Here is a 21,078-nt window from a genome sequence, read left to right as displayed (position 1 = left end):
TATAACAATATCTCCACTGAATTCAGAGAATCCTCAAAATGGTAAAAAGACCAGGAATCTAAATGTTTTCTAAGCTAAAAGGGCGTATTATTTCAGAATTCAATCATCTGCCAGACTTTTCAGCTTTATAATCAAATTTGAGTTACAGGCCCATTTAAGACAAAGACTCTATCTGGCTTTTTCCAGAAGAACATTGAAAGCTGTCCTTGGAGAACAAAAGAATGACGTAAAGAGCCTGACACACACAAAAATCTAAAATTACCACTAGTCACTTTTAGTGAACCACGTATGTGGTATACTCACTTTTTAAAACTGTTTGAAAATTATCAAAACGGTGGGGTGCCTGGGAGGCTCAGTCGGTTAAGCGTCCAACTCTTTAATTTCAGCTCAGGTCATGATCTTGTGGTTTGTGAGTTCGAGCCCCTGCGTCGGGCTCTGTGCTAACAGTGCTGAATTCTCTTCTCTTTGCTCCTCCCTCCCCCTCCCTCTATCAAAATAAACAAACTTTAAAAAAATCAAAATGGTATATAATGTATTTGTACACAATTCAAATAACTGTAAACTCAGGTAACTTCCACCCAGCCACGCCCTTGTGCTCAGAGTTTATTTTTAAAATTTTCTCCGAATTTAGGGGCACCTGGGTGGCTCAGTCAAGTTAAGCTTAAGACTTGCTTTGGCTCAGGTCAGCATTTCGCAGTTTGTGGGATACAGTCCCGCACCTGGCTCTGTGCTGACAGCATGGAGCCTGCTTGGGATTCTCTCTGTCCTCCTCTCTGCCCCTCCACCACTCATGGGGGTGTTCTCTCTCTCAAAATAAATAAAACATTTTTTGAAAATTAAAAAAAAAAATTAAACATTTTTCCCCAAATTTTTCTAAGGCCAAAGTCCCATGTGCTATGTGAGAAACAGGAACTTAAAGAAAACACAGAAATGATCTCTTTCGTTAGCTCGTCAGCGGCACGATTTACCGGTGATTTACTCTGCACATGGCAGAGACACAAGTCTCGGCCTTCAGGACTAACAACTCCTCGCCCCTGCAGGACACGCAAAGCTGGGTCTTAGAAGCTGCTGCCAGAGCACAGGTTTATTAGTAAAAATTCTTAAGGCCCCATTTAGATAAAGACCATTTACAGCCTTCAGTTAACTGAGCGAAGACGCCCCAGCTTCTCACACCGCTCCTAGCACCTGTGAGGAAGCCACGCGAGAAGCTGGCTTGGGCCAAAACACGCAGCACGACCAAGTCCCCAAGGTTACTTGACCAACCTCCTTCTCTCCCTTTCTCCTGGCCTACAACACAGAGCCGACAGACTGAGGTCCACACAGCCAGCTAGAGACGCCCCTCCCCACAGCCCTCCCAGGAGGGCTGGCTCAGCCCGCTCCAGCAGGTCTCGGGGCGCCCGGCACACCCACCCTATCAGTTCTTCCCACCGTCTCTCCGGAAGTCAGTTATGGGAGAACCTGGAACCAATGTGTCTGGCAGAGGGAACACACTGGGAAGTTGGTCCATCCTGGATAAAATCTGCGACCGGGATCAGAACTGACTGCGAGCCCAGAGTGGGGTCGTGCACAGACCACATCTTCCCAGCTTCATCGGGGGCCCAGGCGACGACATGGGTATTCCAGCTCGGAATAATGGCCGAAGGGCACAGATACTGAAGCCTTCTAAGAAATCCTTCACCACCACCACCCCCAAACCTACCTATGTCTCTACAAACATTGATGAACAACGAAGTGTCTGGGTCAGAGTCATCCACCAAGTAACCTCCGCTAATCTTGATCAGTGGGTTTAAATCGTGCTTCTTGAACTCTCCATCAAAAACATAGCATGGCACCTAGAAGAAAGGAAGAGAAACAGTCTTTGACACACACCTTCTCGTGCTACTGGCTGGGTGGAGCCTCTGGCCAACGTCATTTAACACTGGTCTCCGCTGCTCAGGGTCCCCCGGTGACAGCAGAAAGGTGAAGAGCTTCGGTGGCTCTGCATTTAGCACCACCCTCNAAGGTGTCCTTCCGGGCACAGCCATCTGCCACCCGGTCAGCTTTCCCCCACAAGAGTGTAAGCCCCCTGAAGACAGGGATTCTGTCACTGCTGTAGCCCTAAGCAATGGGCTTAGGATAACACCTACAACCTGACGGTGCCTCCTTAAACACCAGTTCAGGAACCTCTGAAGACACGTTCCTCCTCTGCGCACCTAATCCAACCCTTACTGGATTCTAACTTAGGACCCCTCTCTCTCTCATCTCTATAAACTAACGTCCTCTTATTTTCAAAATTTCAAGGAACCCATTTGGAAGACCCTGTGCTTTACAAGGTCTANACCGCGAGATCATGACCTAAGCGAAAGTCGGACGCTTAACCGACTAAGCCACCCAGGCGCCCCACAAGGTCTACCTATTTCTGAAGGCAAAGCATTCAAGCCCAGAGATGTGCCCAAGAATAAAACAGGCCCTGGTCATCTAATACCGTGTGCTGCCATGTCTTTACAGAAATACCCCTTTAATCGCCCTGCCAAGGGATACCCAAAAATTCACATTCTTGACAATCATTAACGTTTATTCATTTTTTTGGCAGGGGGAGGGAGAGGGGCAGAAGAGGGAGACACAGAATCTGAAGCAGGCTCCAAGCTGACAGCAGCGAGCCTGAGCCCGACGCAGGCCAAGAACTCGTGAACCGCAAGATCACGACCTGAGCCAAAGTCCGATACTCAACCGCCCGAGCCACCCAGGCGCCCCTCGGTGATCATTTCACAGTAATATGCTACATCACTTTCAAAGGACGGTTTTCCTAAAATTGACTGAAAAAAAGGCTGAAGCTATTCCCAGGCAGATCTGTACAACAAAAATTAGCTGCTTACTGTTTAGCTAAAAAATTGTTCTTGGAAAGAGGCCACCAAACCCGCAGGAACACTCTGACCTACTGACCCTCTTCCCCAGTGCTGTTCTCAGAGATTCGCAGAGATCAAATCAAACCACCTCAGGGGACACGTGAACTCCCTTCAACCAGACCCAAGAGTGAAGTCCCCCAATGGCCACATGGTTGGTCGGCGGCCCCTCTGCTGACGGAGGGGCCGGCACCTCCGCTTGCAGGACACGGGCACACGGAGCCCACAGCAGGGCCAGAAGGCCGGACGCCAGGCCTCACACTGCCTCCTGCACAGAGCAGCCACGGTGACAGTTACTGCTGCAGACAGTGACGAGGTTCCAGCGAGAGAGCGACCACGGAGTCCAGAATCCTGCACACGGAAAGCCCGTCATCCTCCAGCGAGGTTAATACGGAACCAGAACTCGAGCGGGGTGCCACCCGGCTGGTGGGTGGGAACGGGAGGCAGGGAGCACCTCTCTAGCTACAAAAGGCAGGCCTGTGAAGCAAGGGCGGGGGCTGGCACGCGGCGGGAAGGAAAGCCGGGGCCACGTGTGAAAGAACTCGTAGTTCCAAACTAGCTCAGTTTCACCAAAAGGCTCGAGAGATTCCAGGAAGCAAGGTCCGCAGACACCCGGCTCAAGGCAGTTTTAGCAACTTCTGGCCGGCCCGCTACTCCAGGAAGGAACAGAGGACACGCCTCGCACAGCGCCCCACAGAATTGGAGCGTGCATCGGAAAAACAGCGAAGGCTCCTGGGGAAAGTCCTCCCCACTTCCTGCTCCACTGAGCGGAGCAATGGAGACATTCATAAGAGCAGGAATGTAGCCGCCGGGAAGGAGGTCGTTTGCCAGCTTCAAACACCACACAATGAATCAACCTTGTTAGCGCCGTACGTATATTAGCTGTATTTATGGAACTCTGGGAAGAACACTGGCAAGCCAGTTCGGAATTTCCTGTGTTCCCAAGGGTGCCACGTAAAGGGACATACATCCACAATATTTTAAAGAAATAATTATCTTAAAAGAAAAAAAACCCCACCCAGAATCCACTAGACAAGCACGGTACCACCAGGCTGTAAAGCCAGCGTCTGAGGCTACCCTGATGTTTGCCCACCAAATGATTCTAAATCTGGCAACGCAAAAGTGACAGCAGAAATGAAAGGTGAAAAACAAATCTGGTTGGTTGGGGGCTGTACATGAAACATGTACTAGTTTTTGAAGTGATACCATAGCCCGTAAGGTGGAATCAAGTCTTACCAAAAACAGAGGAAAGGAAATCTACTTGATTATCATTTGCTAACAGTGACGGCACTGCTTTCAGACGGCCACCGTCCTCTTCCTGCCTCAGTTTACCTGTACCTGAGGCAGGATGAACCCAGGTCGTGAATGAGGACATGCCCTCCACGCTGTAGGTTTATGGGTTCTCTGAAAAGCAAGAACCTTTTTGAAATTTAATGAAATTCCTACTTCTTGGCCCACGACAGCCCCTTAATAAATGAAAACTGAATGAATAAAGCCCTGGCCACCAACCAGACCTAAAGAGAGGACTGCTGAGGCCACAATGCACGGTGCCCATGAACCTCGTGGTCGGCTTCTAAGAGAAATGAAATGTCAATGTTTTGGGGGAAAAAAAAAAAGGAGGGCTATACCTCTCCCTTCACATACCAAAAACTAATTCAGGGCACCTGGGTGGCTCAGCTGGTTAAGTGTCCGACTTCGGCTCAGGTCATGATCTCATGGCTGGTGAGTTTGAGCCCCATGTCGGGCTCTGTGCTGACAGCTATCTCAGGGCCTGGAGCTGCTTCGGATCCTGTGTCTCCCTCTCTCTCTGCCCCTCCCCTGCTCATGCTCTGTCTCTGTCTCTCAAAAACAAATAAATGTTTTAAAAAAAAAAATTTTTTTTAACTAATTCAGAACAAGGGCCCGCTCAATTTCCTATAAACGGCAACACAATACATTATTTTAAGCTTTGTAAATCACACGGGTCTCTGTTGTTCTTCTTTGTTTTTTGTTTTTTTACAATCCTGTAAAAATGTAAAACCTGTTGTTAGTTCGAGGGCTGCACAAACACAGGTCAAGGGGGCAGGATTTGGTCCAGGGTCTGTAGCCTGTGACACAAAGAACACAGAAAACAGGTCGCTCTTTATGGATTTATTTTGAGAATGGGCTTTCCCCCAGGTGGAGGGAGACAATTGTCAGCTCAGCCAGGCGAGGTAAGAGGAAGCACCGGTTACACTGGGAAGCCCGGCTGGAAGACCAGAGCCCCAGGGCCACCCGTGGGGCCGGAGCGGTCTGCGGCCCCACAAGAGGGCAGGAGGCCTGTGTCTCTGTGGCCCTGACGTGCTTTTCCCACCACTCACCGAGATATGTTGGCAAAGAGCTTGACCTAAGTGTTAAAACTCAAGGTTTAATGTGACACAGTCGCCTCGACGTCGGTGTCATTTTTCTTAGGCGTTCATTCTTCCCACACCGGAAGCTTCTTTCTGGTTGAGTATTCGTTATGCTCTTTCCGGGAGGCGACATTTTGCCTCCGCCGCTTTCCTATCAGACTGTCTTTTCTTTTAAAGACTCCCATATTTGAGAGACTCCGGATAATTTATTCTTTATAACTGAATTTGGCTTTACTTTTAAAAAACAACCACCTCTCTTTTCGTTGTCCTTAAACGGCACTGTCTTAGGCCATCACGGAACATACCGGACTGCCCCCCGTCTGTCAACTCCCAGAGCCTGAGAGAGCCTGTGAACCCAATCTTTCAGAACACACAACTACCGGACAGACGTGAGAGTAACAACCCACGGAGGCTGTCATCTAGGTGAGCACAGGACCCCCTTTCAGACCCGGGATGGTGTGAGGAGCGGAGCGGCAGGGGCGTGCCGTCTGCTCTGAGCCAACTCGAGTCTCTGGGCTCAGGGACGACGCTTCATTAATCACCAAGAACGACTTGAGCAAACACCAGAGAGAGGAGAAGGAGTGACAGGAGCCAACTAAGTCTCCGAGGTGAACTGGCAGAGAACTGAAGGGCTGGAGACACCTGGCCTGGACTCGGGAAGCACCCAGAAGCACCCAGAAGCACCCCACGGTGGGGGAAACGGGGCTGGTAGGGAGAGTGAATCACCTGAACTCAAGCTCGACCTCGTTAGTCACCATATTGCACAGCCCCAGAAACCAAGAACTAACTGAGCAACTAGACGGTGAGCCAGTCTATTTCTAATCCTATCCTGTGATATTTTAAATGCCCTGTCCTAAAAATAAGAACTACACAGCCTCATGTTAAAAATGAAATCATATGGTTATCTCTGCTCAAACGGAATCTGAAAACTAAAAGATTTTCCTCCCAAAAGGTTTGTGCCAATATTTCAACTCTTAAACCCAGAACGTCAAGCACGTGACCCTGAGCCCCCTTGTTACCTCTTTATTAGCTTTAAATATGTCTTTCTTGCAGGCTGCAGAAGTCCTCCATTCAAAGTAATGCACACAGTCTGTTGCAGTTACAAATTCAGGAGTTCCCTATTTTTTAAAAAAAAAAAAGTAAAAATAGACAATACTGTATATTGTAAGGCTCACCCCCCTCTTAAAGTTAGAAACAAGGCTAATGAAGATTTTAAAAGCAGAAAGAAGAAGGGGAGGAGGGAGCACACAACTGTTTTATTTAATCAAGGTCATCAAGAAGTTCCCAAACCCAAAAATTATGAGACAAAAGCTTCGTGAAATCATGTTGGAATTTTGGTATAATCGGTCCAAAACTGTTCTACTGCCCCAACTATGCAAAGCACAGTAAACTCATGGGATGCAATCCTCAGAGCCCTTCCACTCTGAAACTCCAAATGTTCTCTTAACCAAATGCCAACAAAATCAAAGCCAGAAAATGTGACCTCATACTTCCTGTAAGCTGAGGACGGAGGCCCATCTGGACCCGACCGAGTTCACACACCAGCCTCACTCCAGACACCCCCACACTCAAGGGCAGCCTCTCCTAACAGACTGCAACCAACATGGACTCCAAACTGGTCAACCACAGTGCCGCCGGGGGACACGTGACACCGAATTTACTGCCACACTCCCACGCGCAAAGCTAGGGAGTTCTTCGCAATTCTGGACCTTGTATGGTGAACACAGAATTCCTGAAGGAAGTTAGTTAAAATTGAAGCGGCAGCTAGCTTATTCTGTAGCACAGACCTCCATATTTCATACCACTGCAAACAGAGCTTTTTCCAAGATTTCAACATAGACAACAGTGAGACTGACAGGCTGGTCCAAAATTAACAATGTAAGTTCTATTTTTAAAGTTCTTCAGAGGAAACTTTAGAGGCCTGAAGACGCAACAGTCAACAGCACCGAATTCTAAAATGATACTTTAAAGCAAACTGGTACCCACGAGTTTCACTCAACCTTATTTTTCCAAGCACTTGCGCTCTTACTCTGATTAGAGAACATTTGTAAGACTTGTACATAAATTGCCTCTCCTAAAAGCTGGCAGTTATTCACTGCAAGTCCCTTTCTGAATACTAGAAATTAAAAGCAAAAACTCCCATGCAATATGCAGAGAGTAAGAACAAACATCATGCTTCAAATAATTATGTCCCCTTTCAATACCAGTAACACTTGAAAAGGTGATTATTAGTGGCCATTATCCACTGGCCAAGGCTTCTCCTAGACAGATGTTGGTCTCTCCAATTTAGTGTAAATGAGAAAACGAAAACCTTTCTTAAAAAAATAAGTGTATTGCCCTAAAAACTACCAAAATAAAATGCTATGAAAAGAAGTTTTGGAAAAAATAATTATGCCCGCAATGTAAACATTCAACAGGGTTTTGAGTTTAAACACACTAATCACCTTGAATTGTAGTTTCACACAGGATGTAGATCAAGTTTCACTTAAAAGTGGTAACTAGAGGCTAGGGTTTGTTTACCTATTGGTTCTTAATGGCGATGGCGTTTTGGTTAGAGTTGCTGTTTGTGCTTTTAATTTTGCTCCCTTATTCTTCCTGGAGTAACACTGTGGCAAAAATGTCCACCGGGCAAACATTTTTAACAAAACGAACATTATAAAGTGACTCTGTGTGGACTCACCAAGGTTTTCCCACATAAGAAGGTGATGCTACTCTGGATTTTGTGATTTCGGTTTTGCTTACAGGTCTCTGTTGTATTGAATTCCAGAAGAGATCTGGTTACAGTTTTCGAAGAAGAATCACCTATTTGGAAAGAAAAGAGCATGAACAAGCTATAAAACATTCATGACCATAAAGCCATTTCCAAGCAAAAGCAAATTAAAAGCGGTCCTATAATTCATCTGAAAGCTCATAAAACGTACCGGCTGTCCCCTTCCCAGATTCTCCATCTGAGGAATGGCATCTCCATCCACCCAGCTGTTCGAGACCCAAACACATTGCAAGTGAGTCCTATCTTTCTCTCATCTACCACATTTCAGTGTCAGAAGATTCTAATGGCTTTCCCTGCATCTCAAATCCATCCACATCTCTCCCCCTCTACTACCGCTGCTACTAAAACCACCATCATCCCTTACCTACACTCTGGCAGTAGCATAGGATCCATCCCCCCTTGCTCCACTTCTGTCTCTCACCACCCTCCCTCCCCATCCACCTCGACAGATGGGATCTTCAGTCAGAATATATAGCTCAACTGCTCAAGTTCTTCAATAAATTCCCATCATACCTCAAAGCAAAAATTTTTCCTTCAAATTTTTACTTAAATTCTAGTTAGTTATCATATAGTGTAACATTGGTTTCAGGAGTAGATTTAGTGATTCATCACTGACATAGAACCTGATGCTCAACACAAGTGACAGCCTCAAAAATCACAGTTCTTTAGAATGGCCAACAAGTGGGGTGATTACATCTCAGTTTGCCTGGTATATTACTATAATAATCCAGAACAAAATGTCCATACCATATGAAATGCTGATAATTAGTATAAGCAGATTAGGACAGAGACCACAGACAGATATGTGTGAATCAAACCTTGATATATGACAGAGTAATAGATCACTGGGCAAAGAAGAGACTATTCAACAAATGGAACTGAGGGGAAAAAATGGAAAAAAAGATAAAAATTGAATCCCTAACCCACCACTGTATATGAAAATCAACTTTCAAAGAGTTAAATAAACATCAAACACCAAACTTTAGAACTCTTAGTAGAAAATAGTTATCTTTTAGATCTTTATGTAGAAAAATATTTAAGACTCAAAAGCAGTAACTCCAAAATGTCAATATATTTGATTTACTAAATTTGAAAGTTTACATTCATCAAAAAAAATAGCTTAAGGAAAACAGAAATAAGTTCTAAACTGAGAGATACACAGAACTGGCATCAAAAATATATACACTCACACACCAAAAAAAATTTTTTTATAATCCTAGAACATGAAATAAGATAACATCTGACTGAAAAAAAAACATACAAAAAGAAGGCAAAAAGGAAAGACCCACACCTACNAATTTTTTTATAATCCTAGAACATGAAATAAGATAACATCTGACTGAAAAAAAACATACAAAAAGAAGACAAAAAGGAAAGACCCACACCTAGTCATGTCATGGGGAATTTTAACATCAAAGGTAAAGAGAAAATTCTAAAGCTTCTAGAGAGACAGACTAGATCACATGCGATAGATAACCCAATACAAAATGGACCAGATAGGATCAAAGGGGAGAAAACCATGTCAGTAAATACATGAAGAGATGTGCGACACCACTGGTGATCAAGGAACTGCATATTGAGACCACACGGCATGACGATTACTACCATTCCACTGACGAAAGTTAAATACCCAATGTTGGGGAAGAGATAGCCTAGCACGCCTTTGTTGCTCCAGCACAGCATTATGTCCTAACATCCATGGATCCTGTGACCTACGTACTCAACTCTTAGATATGTACACAAAAGAAAATTACGCACATATATATATAACAAGAAAACCATGAAAGAACATCTTGTGTTTCTCACACTAGCAAAACTGTGGAAACAACCCAAATGCCCATCAAAAGAACAGGGGATAACTTACCTTTGGGAGAGCCACACAATATTACAAAAGTGTTAGTAGGAGCAAATCACAGTAAAAGATAACAATACGGCCCATCTTTAGAAACATAATAGTGTTGTTACCACTTTAAGTCCCAGAAAATTACATATAGCGTGATATACACTTTCTGTAAAATTGAAAATATCGCGCAACCACGGGGGCACGCGCACACATGGGCACACAGAGAGAGAGAGACTTTTGAGAGGCAGAGACACAGGGAGAGACAAAGAAAGGGAAGAAAAATTTAAATATAGGGTAATTATTCCTATATAATATTAATGTCATATAATAATATAAAAATGGGGATGAGGAAAACACAGAGGTAGTGGTTATTCTCAGGTTCCTAGACTTTGTTAGAGATGGGGCTCATTATATTATCCAAAACAACTAATTAAGAAACAGAAAAAGGTAAGCCCATGGATTAGTTATGACTGCATATCATGAACTCGGGATTATAACTGGTCCATTTCGATACAAATACCTGAAATCTTTTAAAAAAAGAAAAAGAAAGGAGGAAGAGGGGGAGGAGTCAAAATTAAGATGCCAGTGGAGAGAGGATAACGGGTTTCAGAGCTGCCCCCACAGCGCCAGGCTCACAGTACATTGGTTCTTTCTCCTGCCTGCCTGCCTCCCCGCCTTTGTGAAAAGGTCCGCCTGAATCATTCTCTCTCCTAAAACTACCAGGGTCTGTCCGAGAATCTTCCTCTACCAGAAGACCACAGAAGCCCGGTGGAGTCTCCGGGACCGAGGACAGCGCCCGCAAGGCCCGCCCACGGCAGGCGTGTCTAGGCCCGGGGCGGGGCGGGGCTTCGACGCCCCTGCAGCGCCGCGCTCCAGGAGACGCGGAGGCGGGCGAGGACCACAGGAAGCGGCACGCGCTGTGGCCAGAAGGGGGCGCTCACAGGCCGCACCCTGCCCCCACCTTGAAGACCCTCCCCCGCTCCTGTCCCCCCACACAGCGGCCCCTTCCGGCCCTGAGCCCAGAGCTCCTGGGGGTTCCTCATAACAGCTGGGTCCGCCCTGAAAAGAGAACGCAGAGGGCNCCTCCAGACCGCGCTCTCCAGGCCGGGTCCGCCAGACCAGGCCGAGCTCGCCCGGGCCCACCCGACCAGACCGCGCTGGCGAGGCCCCACCAGACTAGACCGCGCCGGGTCCTCCAGGCCGCGCTCTCCANGCCGCGCTCACCAGATCCCGCCAGACCAGGCCGCGCTCCAGGCCTACCAGACCTCGCCTGCAACCCTCGGCGTCCCCGGCCGAGCCCAGCCGAGCTCGCAACTCGGCCTCGCTGAGGCTGCAAGCCCCGGCAGCCCCGACTTCGCAGGCGGCCTCGGGGCCCACCGCACGGCCGCCGGGCCTCCCCAACACCTCGAGCAGAGCCTGTCAGACGGGCAGGCAGCCCTCCCCGTGCTAGTCACCAATGTGCCCCAGCAAGGCTTCCCCCGTTGCCCACTCTCCCTTCTTGACTGTGTCGTGTCCTTCAACGTGTACTATTCACGTGTTCTTTCACCAAACGAAGAAGCCTCCTCGCTGCCCAATTTTCCCTTCCAGCTGCTGCCTCATTTTTCTGCCTCTCTTTGTATTAACACTCTTCAGAAGAGATTTCTATTCTTGCTACCACCAGTGACCCACCCCTGTCTGATACTACCCCCTCTGTCCCCTGCACTGGCTGCTCCCCCAGAGCCACCTGACTCCCTCCCTCAGTGCCAAGTCTTTGCTTAAATGTCACTTTCTCAGCGACACTTAACCCCGTTTAATATTCTTGAACACACACACTCCCGAGACCTCCAGCACCCCTGACGGCCTGTCCTTGCCTTTTTTACAGCCAGCATATTCGAACACGCTGCCTAGCCAGTGTTTGTGTTTGTCTATCTCCCACTCAACGACCAGTATGTAAGCTCCACAAGAAAAGGAAATTGTCTGTTTTAGTGACCGATTCATTCAAGTATTTGTTATAAATAAATAAATGAATATTAAGTGTTGGCTGTTCGAAGATCTAATTTATATATATATATATATATCTTTTAAAATGTGACTTAACCAAGTCAATCAGAATAAAATATACAACTTGTTGAACTAGCCCCATACAGTCAGGGTGGACCAGCACACTGGCCACAGTTAACAATGCTACCAAAAAAAAAAAGCAAACACAATCTTGTACAAAAAAATCTGTATACAGTAATTCCTCTACTGGTTAAGATTTACAAAGTGGGTTATGGGAATCTGGGTTTCAAAATCTAACAGATCTTACTGCCAGACTCTCAGAGAGACTGTAAGACAGAAACAGGAAAAACTCAACCAGATATCATCTTAAATACCCAATAGAATAATATGGTTTTTAAAAAAGGAAAGAATACCGGCCTTAAGAGGAAAAGAGGTTTTCACATCTTAGGAGTCAGAGATGCAAAACTCAATAAGCGATCAACCTGAACGGCCGGCATAGATTTCCCTGAGTCTGCACAAGAATCGAAGCGTACGACTAGCATCTGAAGTCAGGGGCCGGCCTCCCGAGAGTAAATGAAGTCACTTGATGCAGCAACTACAACCGGATTCACGGTGTCCTACCCACATCACCAGCAAGAAGCCAGTCAGAATCCCAGGCTTTGATGGTGAGTAACCGCAATTAACACTCTTCCCTGGTGGGTATGTTACCTCAGTTACGTGGGCTGCTACCAGGTTTTCTGAAGTACATATGTAGTTTTTAGCCCTCAGAAAGATGAACTCAATTAAGGCCAAAGAATTAACATTTGGGATGTCAGGAGGAACGTGAACACTGTATTTCTGAATACTTGTAATGTTCAAGGTTATGACTCCAATCCACAGGTTATAACTGAGCAACTGATGGAGACTGGAGACACAGTATTAGAAGTATTTAAGTTCTAATTTTCAGATTAGACATAGGAAGTACTTTAAAAGGAAATCAAATAGGTAAAATGTATAAATCATTTTAAATTGTGGTGACGGTGGTTCAGCTAGGTTATAAACAGAACCAAATGCTGTTCATGGGTCCCATAAAAGTAACAGCTAAACTCTGCTAGATTTATATACGTAGCAGTATCATTTGCCTAAGAAAGAACCAATATATGATTTTTTTTTTAAATCAAAACTAAGGTAGTATTGTTTAAACCAAAGTTGAGGTCTTAATATTCACTTCTAAGTACAAAAACAGCCTTTGTGGGCACTGTAAATCTCGTATTGATGATTACCTTCCCCAAAGGATTACAGAACCACCTTCCCGTTGCAATACAGGGAATGTGCCCCGTTTAGACTCCTTACCAACGCTCTATGATTCAACTATTTAAACTTCTGTCAATGTGATAGTAAAAAGATGAAACTTCATTACTGCTTTGATTTGCATTTACACCTGGCTTACTAATGAAGTTATACTGACCATCCTGGATTTCTTTTGTAAATTGCTGGTCTTCAGACTTGGCCATTTTTCCTCTGGTTGTTTGCCGTTCCTTTTTTTTTTTTTTCTTTAAGTTTATTTACTTATTTTGAGGGGGGGAGAGGGGCAGAGAGAGGGGGAGAGAGAGAATCCCATTGGCATGGGGCTCGATCTCATGTCCTGTGAAATCATGACCTGAGCTAATACCAAGAGCCGACACTTAAGTGACTGAGCCACCCAGGTGCCCTGGGGTGTTTGTTTTTCTAATCATTTAAAAGAAGTTCCTACCTCTAGATTATATAATATATAATCTAAATTATATATATTTAGATTATATATTATATAACCTAGATTACATATTACATAATATAGATTATATATTCATTTTGCTACATTTCTTCCCGATATTCTATCATTTTATTTTAATTTTAACTGATCTGTAATTTCTGCTATAGGGCATGAAAGAGAGGTCTAAAGCAGTTTCCTAACAGACAAACCACTAAATTACACCCAAACTTTATATATTTTGACCTCTTACTACCCTAGCTTTTCTGTTCCTCTTTATCTATTGGGAGCTCCAGTTTTGGTAGCTGTTTTCAAAATTCACATTTTTTTCCTTTCTAGCAAGCTCATAGGAAGTTAGTTTCTCAGCTGCCCTCTCAGAGCTGGGAGTTTAGATTTCCCACCATGGTTCCCTATATTAGCTCTAGAACTGTCCCATATGACCCTATAACTCACAAAGCAAAACGGCCCCAAATAAGGACACAGCCTCTGGAGCTCACCTGTCAGCACCCACACCCATAATCATGCAACCTCTGACAAACTCCTGCGTCCATCTTGTGCTTCAGTGTCTTCATTTATAAAATAAGGGAAATGGAGTCGCCTACTTCAAAAAGCTGTTAAATGAACTAAATAAGATAATCTACTTAAAAACATAATGCCTGCACATAAGTGCACAACAAATTTAGTTGTTATTTAGTTGTGAAGCCAAATTTTTTTAATTTATTTTTTTACATGTATTTATTTTTGAGAAAGACAGAGCATGAGCAGGGGAGGGGCAGAGAGAAAAGGAGACACAAAACCGGAGGCAGGCTCCAGGCTCCGTCCACACTGTTAGCACGGAGCCCAATGTGGGGCTTGAGCCCACAAACTGTGAGATCACAACCTGAGCAGAGGTCAGGACACTCAACTGACTGAGCCATCAGGCACCCCAAAACCGAATTTATAATAACACAGTTATTTCTATTACATAACACAAATTAGCAGAACTAGATCTGGTTCAAGATTATCTCTATGCTAGGGTTAAGGTCATTTGCATCCGCTTATACTGGTTTCCTTTCTTGAGGTGAAGGACAGGGCGATGCTCAAAGTCTACATCATCAGCGTCCACCCTCTCCCTCTGGGAGTGTGAAGCTCTGGGGAAAGTATCTGTCAGGTGTGTCTGGGAGTAAAATGAGACTGAAAACTGCTAGTTTATATCTTAATCAACCTGTAACTTGGCTTTTAACTCATCTAGTTACCTTTGGCCTCTCCCCTTTAACCAACCTCTCCTCTTCCATTGGGCCCAGCTTTCTAAAAATGCATTTTTTCAGATCGGTTACCCCACTACTGTCACAAAGAATCTATAATGGATCCACTATCTACTTCTCAGGAAATATCAACTCTCCAGGCTGCTTTTCAAAGCCAATTCAACTTGGTCATTGTCAAATTTTGTCCAGCCAAGCTAACTTCACAAATCATACGTCTAGTGACTTACTCGTCTGTATCTGATATCCATCGGTTACGTTGCATTCCAGTCAGAAACACTGTAGTCAAACATTATAGTGAAATCGAGAGGAAAACTACCTTTCCTCTTCCTGGAAACCTGAGTAACAGTGACCAACAGGCTCCATCAGTGGCCTCCCTTCATGAATCATCAAAATAGAACAGCAAGAAGTTGGCCCTATCATTTCCAAGTTTTTAAATACATCAGAAAATAAAATTTGTCCAACCCAAGAGCTCAGAACATCGTGCTTTCTCAGCTCTCTGTCCTGGCCCTCAACTCCCTCTTACTGGTGTTTTTGGTCTAGACAGCATCCCCGTGGGGAGAGAAGGAAACCAACAGAACTCGCCTCCACCAGCAAACCTCACAGACTTACTCTTACCACTCGAAACATTACTTTCTAAAAAACCCTTTTAACTGTATTTGGGCATTTTCATTAAAAATGACAGACGGAGCTACCACAGCAAACTGACCGTCCCAACTGCAAACACCGGAGTGCCCTCTCCCAGCCACCACACTGTCCCCAGTCACACGCAGGCCTTCATTTCATGACTGTCCTTCACGGTCACACCGCACCGTTCAAACTGTGTTGGTCAAAGATCACTGCGGACATCCATGCGACCCAACCCAGGGAAACAGCTGCCATGGTTAGGTCTGCCCTGCGCCTCTTCCTTTAAGCCTCTCCCCCTTTGCTGTTCCATGGAACTCGGCAGGGCTACTGCTGTCGGCCAGCTGGGGCCCATCATCCTCACCAGTGAGAAGGGGACCCTAACCCAAAAGGAGGGCATTTGGGGAAATGCAATGAGCTCTAGGAAAGAAAGGTTTGCACTTCTTTCCTCTGGGACTGGCGGTCCCCGGAACTATTTAATTTTTAATGTAAGCTGAAAACCAGTGACCATCTCTGATCCCATGTGAACACAGACAACCTGAGAATCAAAGAACCACAGAAGAAAGCAGAAAGGAAGAAGGAGGGAAGGGGCTGGGCACTAGCTAGAGGAAATAAGCATGAAGGAGGGAGAAAGTAAAGACAGGGTTTAAGAAAAACAAAAGACGGCAGAGCCACATAAGAAACATCCTTCTGTATCAATAAATACGAATGTGCACAATTCCTCATGATTGGCTGATGGAAGTAACCTAATTTGATTTCATGTTGGACAGCTAAATTGTTACCGCTTTTTTATAAAATATTTAAAAATGTATAGAAGCACATATAAGCATATGTGTAGACAACTATATATACATGGTCATTTTTGCAAAATTGGGATCCTATACATCCAGTAAGGTGAGGGGAACTCTCTACTTACCCACAGAGTGATAGCTGTTTGTCTTCAAGTCGTGCATACACACAGCACTTGATTGCCCACACTGGGCAATATCCAGATTTCCACAGACGCTGATCTTATACAGCATGTTATTTTTGGTATCAACAGCTTCCCATGTATAACTAGAAAGGAAGAAAAACAATTTGTCACTGTCACTGATCTGCCAATAATTAAACTTCTCCCTGGTTTCACATGCAAGCCACATTTACTTAAGACTGCCACAACCTAGAAGACACACTTTCATTAGCCAAAAATACTGAAGTCAAACTATGTTAAGTTGAACAGAAGCCAGGGCAGAAACCACTAAATACCACCTCGCTCTGGTTCAGTCCGCCCTGAAGCTGCCATGAGATTGACCATCATCAAAATACTTAACATTCTACCGTTAAGAGTATCAACTCACATAAGTAACCGTCCAAGGGTCACGTTGAATAGAAGATCGTAACCTTTCCAATCGCACTGGAATGCTGAAAAGCCGAAGGATTGTTTTAAACTTTGGCTATTCTATATAAAAACTAGTTATGGCATGAGAGTCTCTGGCTTTACCTTTTATGGCTGCAGTTCACATCCAAAGGGACAAGGCAAAGTGGTGCAATGAATCAACTATCAGATTCAAAATCAAACAAAATATCCTTGAGCTGGATCCACTACAGCAAGCATTTTACAGGCATTAAAACAGTCTCTGTTCAGACCTCTGGCAAAGTAAATACTGAGTAACTGTTAAGGAGTCAGTCTGCATACTTGGGACAAAATAATGGCTTGTTGGTGCTGTCAAAACAATTACTCTCAATTCTCCACTCTTCCTGGGGAGAATGTTTTGTCATTTTGTAAAATAGGGGTCATTTCCTCAGCAAGGCTAAAGACAGGAAATGAGGAAAGCAACGAAAAAGTTCCTTGCAAAATGCAAAGGTACTGTATTAATTCGACAGTCGCTGAAGAGAAGGCTTAGGTTTAGCCCACTCAGGAGTTGCCAGGGTGGGGTAGGGGCACACCTGGAGGTGGCTAAGCCCCGAGACCACTCGAGAGTAGCCAGAGTCGATCTCCCCAAAGCAGCATCTTGAGGACAGAAGGCACTTGCTCACAGAAGGAGCAGTGCACTTCCCAGAGCCCCCCTTCCACTGGGCCTCAAGACAAAGACTCCACAGAACAGCAGGCACACGTCCCTCCCTGCCCAGACGTGCGCCCCCTCTCCCCGGGCCCTTTCCAGAAACCAAGGAGCCCCATTAGCGGGGTGTCGGAAGGCAAGGAGCCAAGCGTTCTCCTGAACCTAGGTGTGGGCACTGATCGAATTTATGTGCCAAGAAGCAAAGGGACAGGAAGCACCCGGAAGCACCCACCAGGGTAGCAGAGCTCCCCTCGAGGTTCTGACAGCCAGAGCTGCTGGAAACCTGAAAAACAGGCCCTCTTGGAGGGAAGACCATCCTCAGAAGCTGTTACCACTGAAGTAAGATTCTTGTTTTTAGTTTTTAGTTTTATTTTTTCCAGTTTGGTTGACACACAATGCTACACTAGTTTCAAGTGTGCAACACTGATTCACCATCTCTCTTCCTTGGGCCGTGCTCACCGCAAGTGCAGGCACCATCTGCCGCCGCCATACAGCCTGCTAAATACCATGGACTTTATTCCCTGCGCTGTGCCTTTTATCCCCGTGCCTTGTTCATTCCGTAACTGGAAACCTGTACCTCCCTCTCTCCTCCACCCGTGTTATCTATGCCCCCAGACCCCCCCTTCCCTCTGGCATCCACCAGTTTTGAACTCGGTGTCTTTATCAGTAACCCCTTAGAGTTATCTCCTAAAGTCATGAGGGCTAAAGAGAAGAGAAAATAACCCAAGTATGACCAGGCATGAGAAAGTCATCAATAAAGGACTGTTTCTTTTGACCTTCACTAACCTTTATTCATGTGCTTCAGAAATATTTCTTAATATTTCTCTGCACTGAGGGGTACAGCAATGTTCAGGGCAGACCAAAAAAGCTCCCTGCCCTCCAGGAGAGGACAGAGCATAAACAGGTAAACACATACACAGTAAACAAAAATAAAATGTGCAGGCACACCAATTCACACACTGGTGAGCCAAGCACTCTGGCAAAACAAAACAGCGCGGGACAGGAAGTGACCAAGGACCTACTTGAGACTGAAAAGTCTTCTGAGATACTATTTGCCCTGTGACACTGACAACAAAAAGGGGCACCTCAGGGGAAGATGTGGTGGGATGAATATTCTAGCAGATGGACAAACCATTGTTAGGTCCCGAGGAGGGAATGAACTTGGCACCGCGAGGGAAAACACAAGAGGGCAATGTGGCTGGAGTGAGACAGGTGAGGAGAGCAAGCAACAGGTGAGGTCAAGGACACGGGGAAGGCTGGCTACACGGGGGCTTTTCAGATTAAACAATGTAGTGTTTTAATGCTGTACTTGAAACCAAGGAAGACCACTCAAAGACACTATGGATCTTTCCTTAAAATTTTAAGCTGGTGTTTTCACTTGGCGAGTTTTAGTAAAACTTTTCTATTAATTACAGTTCATTAAAGAAAATCACTAATCTCTTATTCAAGAGCCATGACTATGTTTTTCTAGGATACTAAGACATCAAACCTAAAACCTTAGGGGGCGCCTGGGTGGCTTAGTTGGATAAGCGTCCGACTTTCGCTTAGGTCATGATCTCGCGGTTCGTGGGTTCGAGCCCCGCGTCGGGCTCTGTGCTGACAGACAGCTCAGAGCCTGAAGCCTGTTTCAGTCTGAGACTCCCTCTCTCTCTGACCCTCCCCTATTCACGCTGTCTCTCTCTCTCTCTCTCCTAGAAATAAATAAAACATTTAAAATAAACAAAATAAAATAAAACCTTAGTAGTGGCATCATGAATGTGTTTCACAGTCCTAAGTATACGAGAGGTACATAAAGGTATTATTTTAGAATGAATCAACTGATAGGAGTCAACTCTAAAGCAATCCACACAGCACCTAAAATGTTATGCTTTTCTTAAAAACAGAAATCCGCTGCTGGTTTCGCAGAGGTGATATTTAAATAAGGTAGCTGTAAAAAGTGTGTGTTTAGGGAGCAGAAAAGAGATGGGGGAGAAAAGTAAAATGGGGAATATTGTCTTGATTATCTGGAAATCAGTGGCCCTAGAAAGAAAAATGATGCTCTGTCCAATTTTATTTCTTTTCTCTTTTGCTTTGTCAAGATGTATCAAAATGGTAAGTGATTATGGGAGTGAGGAATGATGAGGACCCTACGACAGTCCTTGGGTGCTGGCTTCTTTCTGGGGGCTGCCCTCCAGGCTGGCACCTTCAATGCCACTCACAAACCCAGCCTGAAACACCCAGGTGAAGACTCCTTGGTCACATCACTTAAAAATGAAAGAATGGCCACAGCATGCTTCTAATCTACACTACCAAATGTTGGGAAGAAAATATTTGCAAGCTGTGTGCAAATGCAGTCTACGCATGTCATGTGCGTCTGCGTGCATGCATGCATGCATGCATTCTCTCTCTCTCTCTCTCTCACACACACACACACACACACACACACACCCACTTCTTACTTTAAATACATCTGCTATAAACATCTCCTGCAGCAAGACAGGTCTGAAAGCCTTGTGGGCATTTCCTTGAGTCTAACACTCCAATCTGCATCTTGCAGGTCACGGTGGCTCCCACCCTACACTCCACCCCCACCCCAGAAAGGACGGGACACAAGGAGGTGAACCAGGGAGAACCACAAAGGCCCAAGGAAGCATTGGTCAATGGGAAACAACGCCAGCAGCTCTGCACACAGTCCCAGTCTTGCGACATTCGGCCTCAGAGGAGGCAGCCGATTCCCCACAAAAACTGTTCTTCTGGACCCAATGTCTTCTGTGCGAGAACCTTGGCTTTGAAACATTAGCAAAAGCAAACAAGACCCTTGCCATTCTACCTCGCTTTCCAGAACGTGAAACGTAGTTAGCCGACGTCCCCCTCCCACTCTCCAAAAATCCAAATTCATTTCCGTGCAAACCTGACAATTCTAGATACGCACGTAGGCACAGTAAGTGATCCAGATCCACAGCTGTGACGCCAGCACCACTGGCAGTGCCCACCACGCAACGCTGGCTCTTGCTAGGTACAGAGTTCCTCAGGGCCGTCACGGCCTCCCCTCCCAGAACGATGACCAGCAGGCCCAGGGCCACCGGGAAGAAAGCCATGGGGGACCAGGACAGTGGTTCCGCACGCCTCTCCCAGCAAAGCCACCATCCGCCCACAGTCCTGAGCACCTTGGCCTGGGAGCCAAAGATTCCAGGCTCAGAAGACCAAGTCCCCTGCCCAAGGCCACAGAACTGTGACATGTGCCAGGTCCACCTGAGCTCCAAGGGCAAGTGCTTCCCCACTCAAGTGAACTGCTCCATTTCGTTTCCATTCTTACAAGTGTTTTTAACTTTGCAGAAAATAGTTTCAATTACAACACTGAAACTGACAAAATATTCCACAAAACTTTCGTTTAAGTCCTGTCGCAATAAATGCCACCAAAATGACAGATTCTGAATTGCGTGGGCTCCAGACTGAGGAAGCCACCTACGGGTGGCCCCTGAGGAAACGCAGTGAACCCGTGGAGGACCCAGGCTGCCCCACGCCACAGTGCCCCACAGCCTGGGCACTTTCAGAACTCGAGCGCTCCCCCCAGGGTCCATGCTGCTTCTCCTCTCTCCCCCACCCCATCCGCTTCTGCTGC

At 45.7% G+C, this 21,078-nt stretch overlaps 1 protein-coding gene across 1 annotated transcript in view; it reads right to left on the bottom strand.

The window, feature by feature from the left end:
- The window catches only part of IGF2R (insulin like growth factor 2 receptor), an 83,642-nt gene extending 63,088 nt beyond the window's left edge, over positions 1–20,554 (bottom strand). Inside the window, exons 1-6 of the mRNA XM_077755076.1 lie at positions 20,397–20,554; positions 17,333–17,428; positions 16,355–16,494; positions 7,932–8,053; positions 6,271–6,369; positions 1,700–1,832 (exon numbers count right to left, since the gene is read on the bottom strand). Of these exons, the coding sequence (XP_077611202.1) occupies positions 1,700–1,832; positions 6,271–6,369; positions 7,932–8,053; positions 16,355–16,494; positions 17,333–17,428; positions 20,397–20,554 (748 nt within the window). The remainder of the gene's footprint in view (positions 1–1,699; positions 1,833–6,270; positions 6,370–7,931; positions 8,054–16,354; positions 16,495–17,332; positions 17,429–20,396) is intronic.
- Between the last annotated feature and the right edge of the window lie 524 nt (positions 20,555–21,078).

The sequence above is a fragment of the Crocuta crocuta genome, unplaced genomic scaffold, assembly GCF_008692635.1.
Source record: "Crocuta crocuta isolate KB4526 unplaced genomic scaffold, BGI_CrCroc_1.0 scaffold11, whole genome shotgun sequence".
In the NCBI taxonomy this organism is placed as follows: domain Eukaryota; kingdom Metazoa; phylum Chordata; class Mammalia; order Carnivora; family Hyaenidae; genus Crocuta; species Crocuta crocuta.
This window is presented reverse-complemented; position numbering and strand designations above follow the sequence as displayed.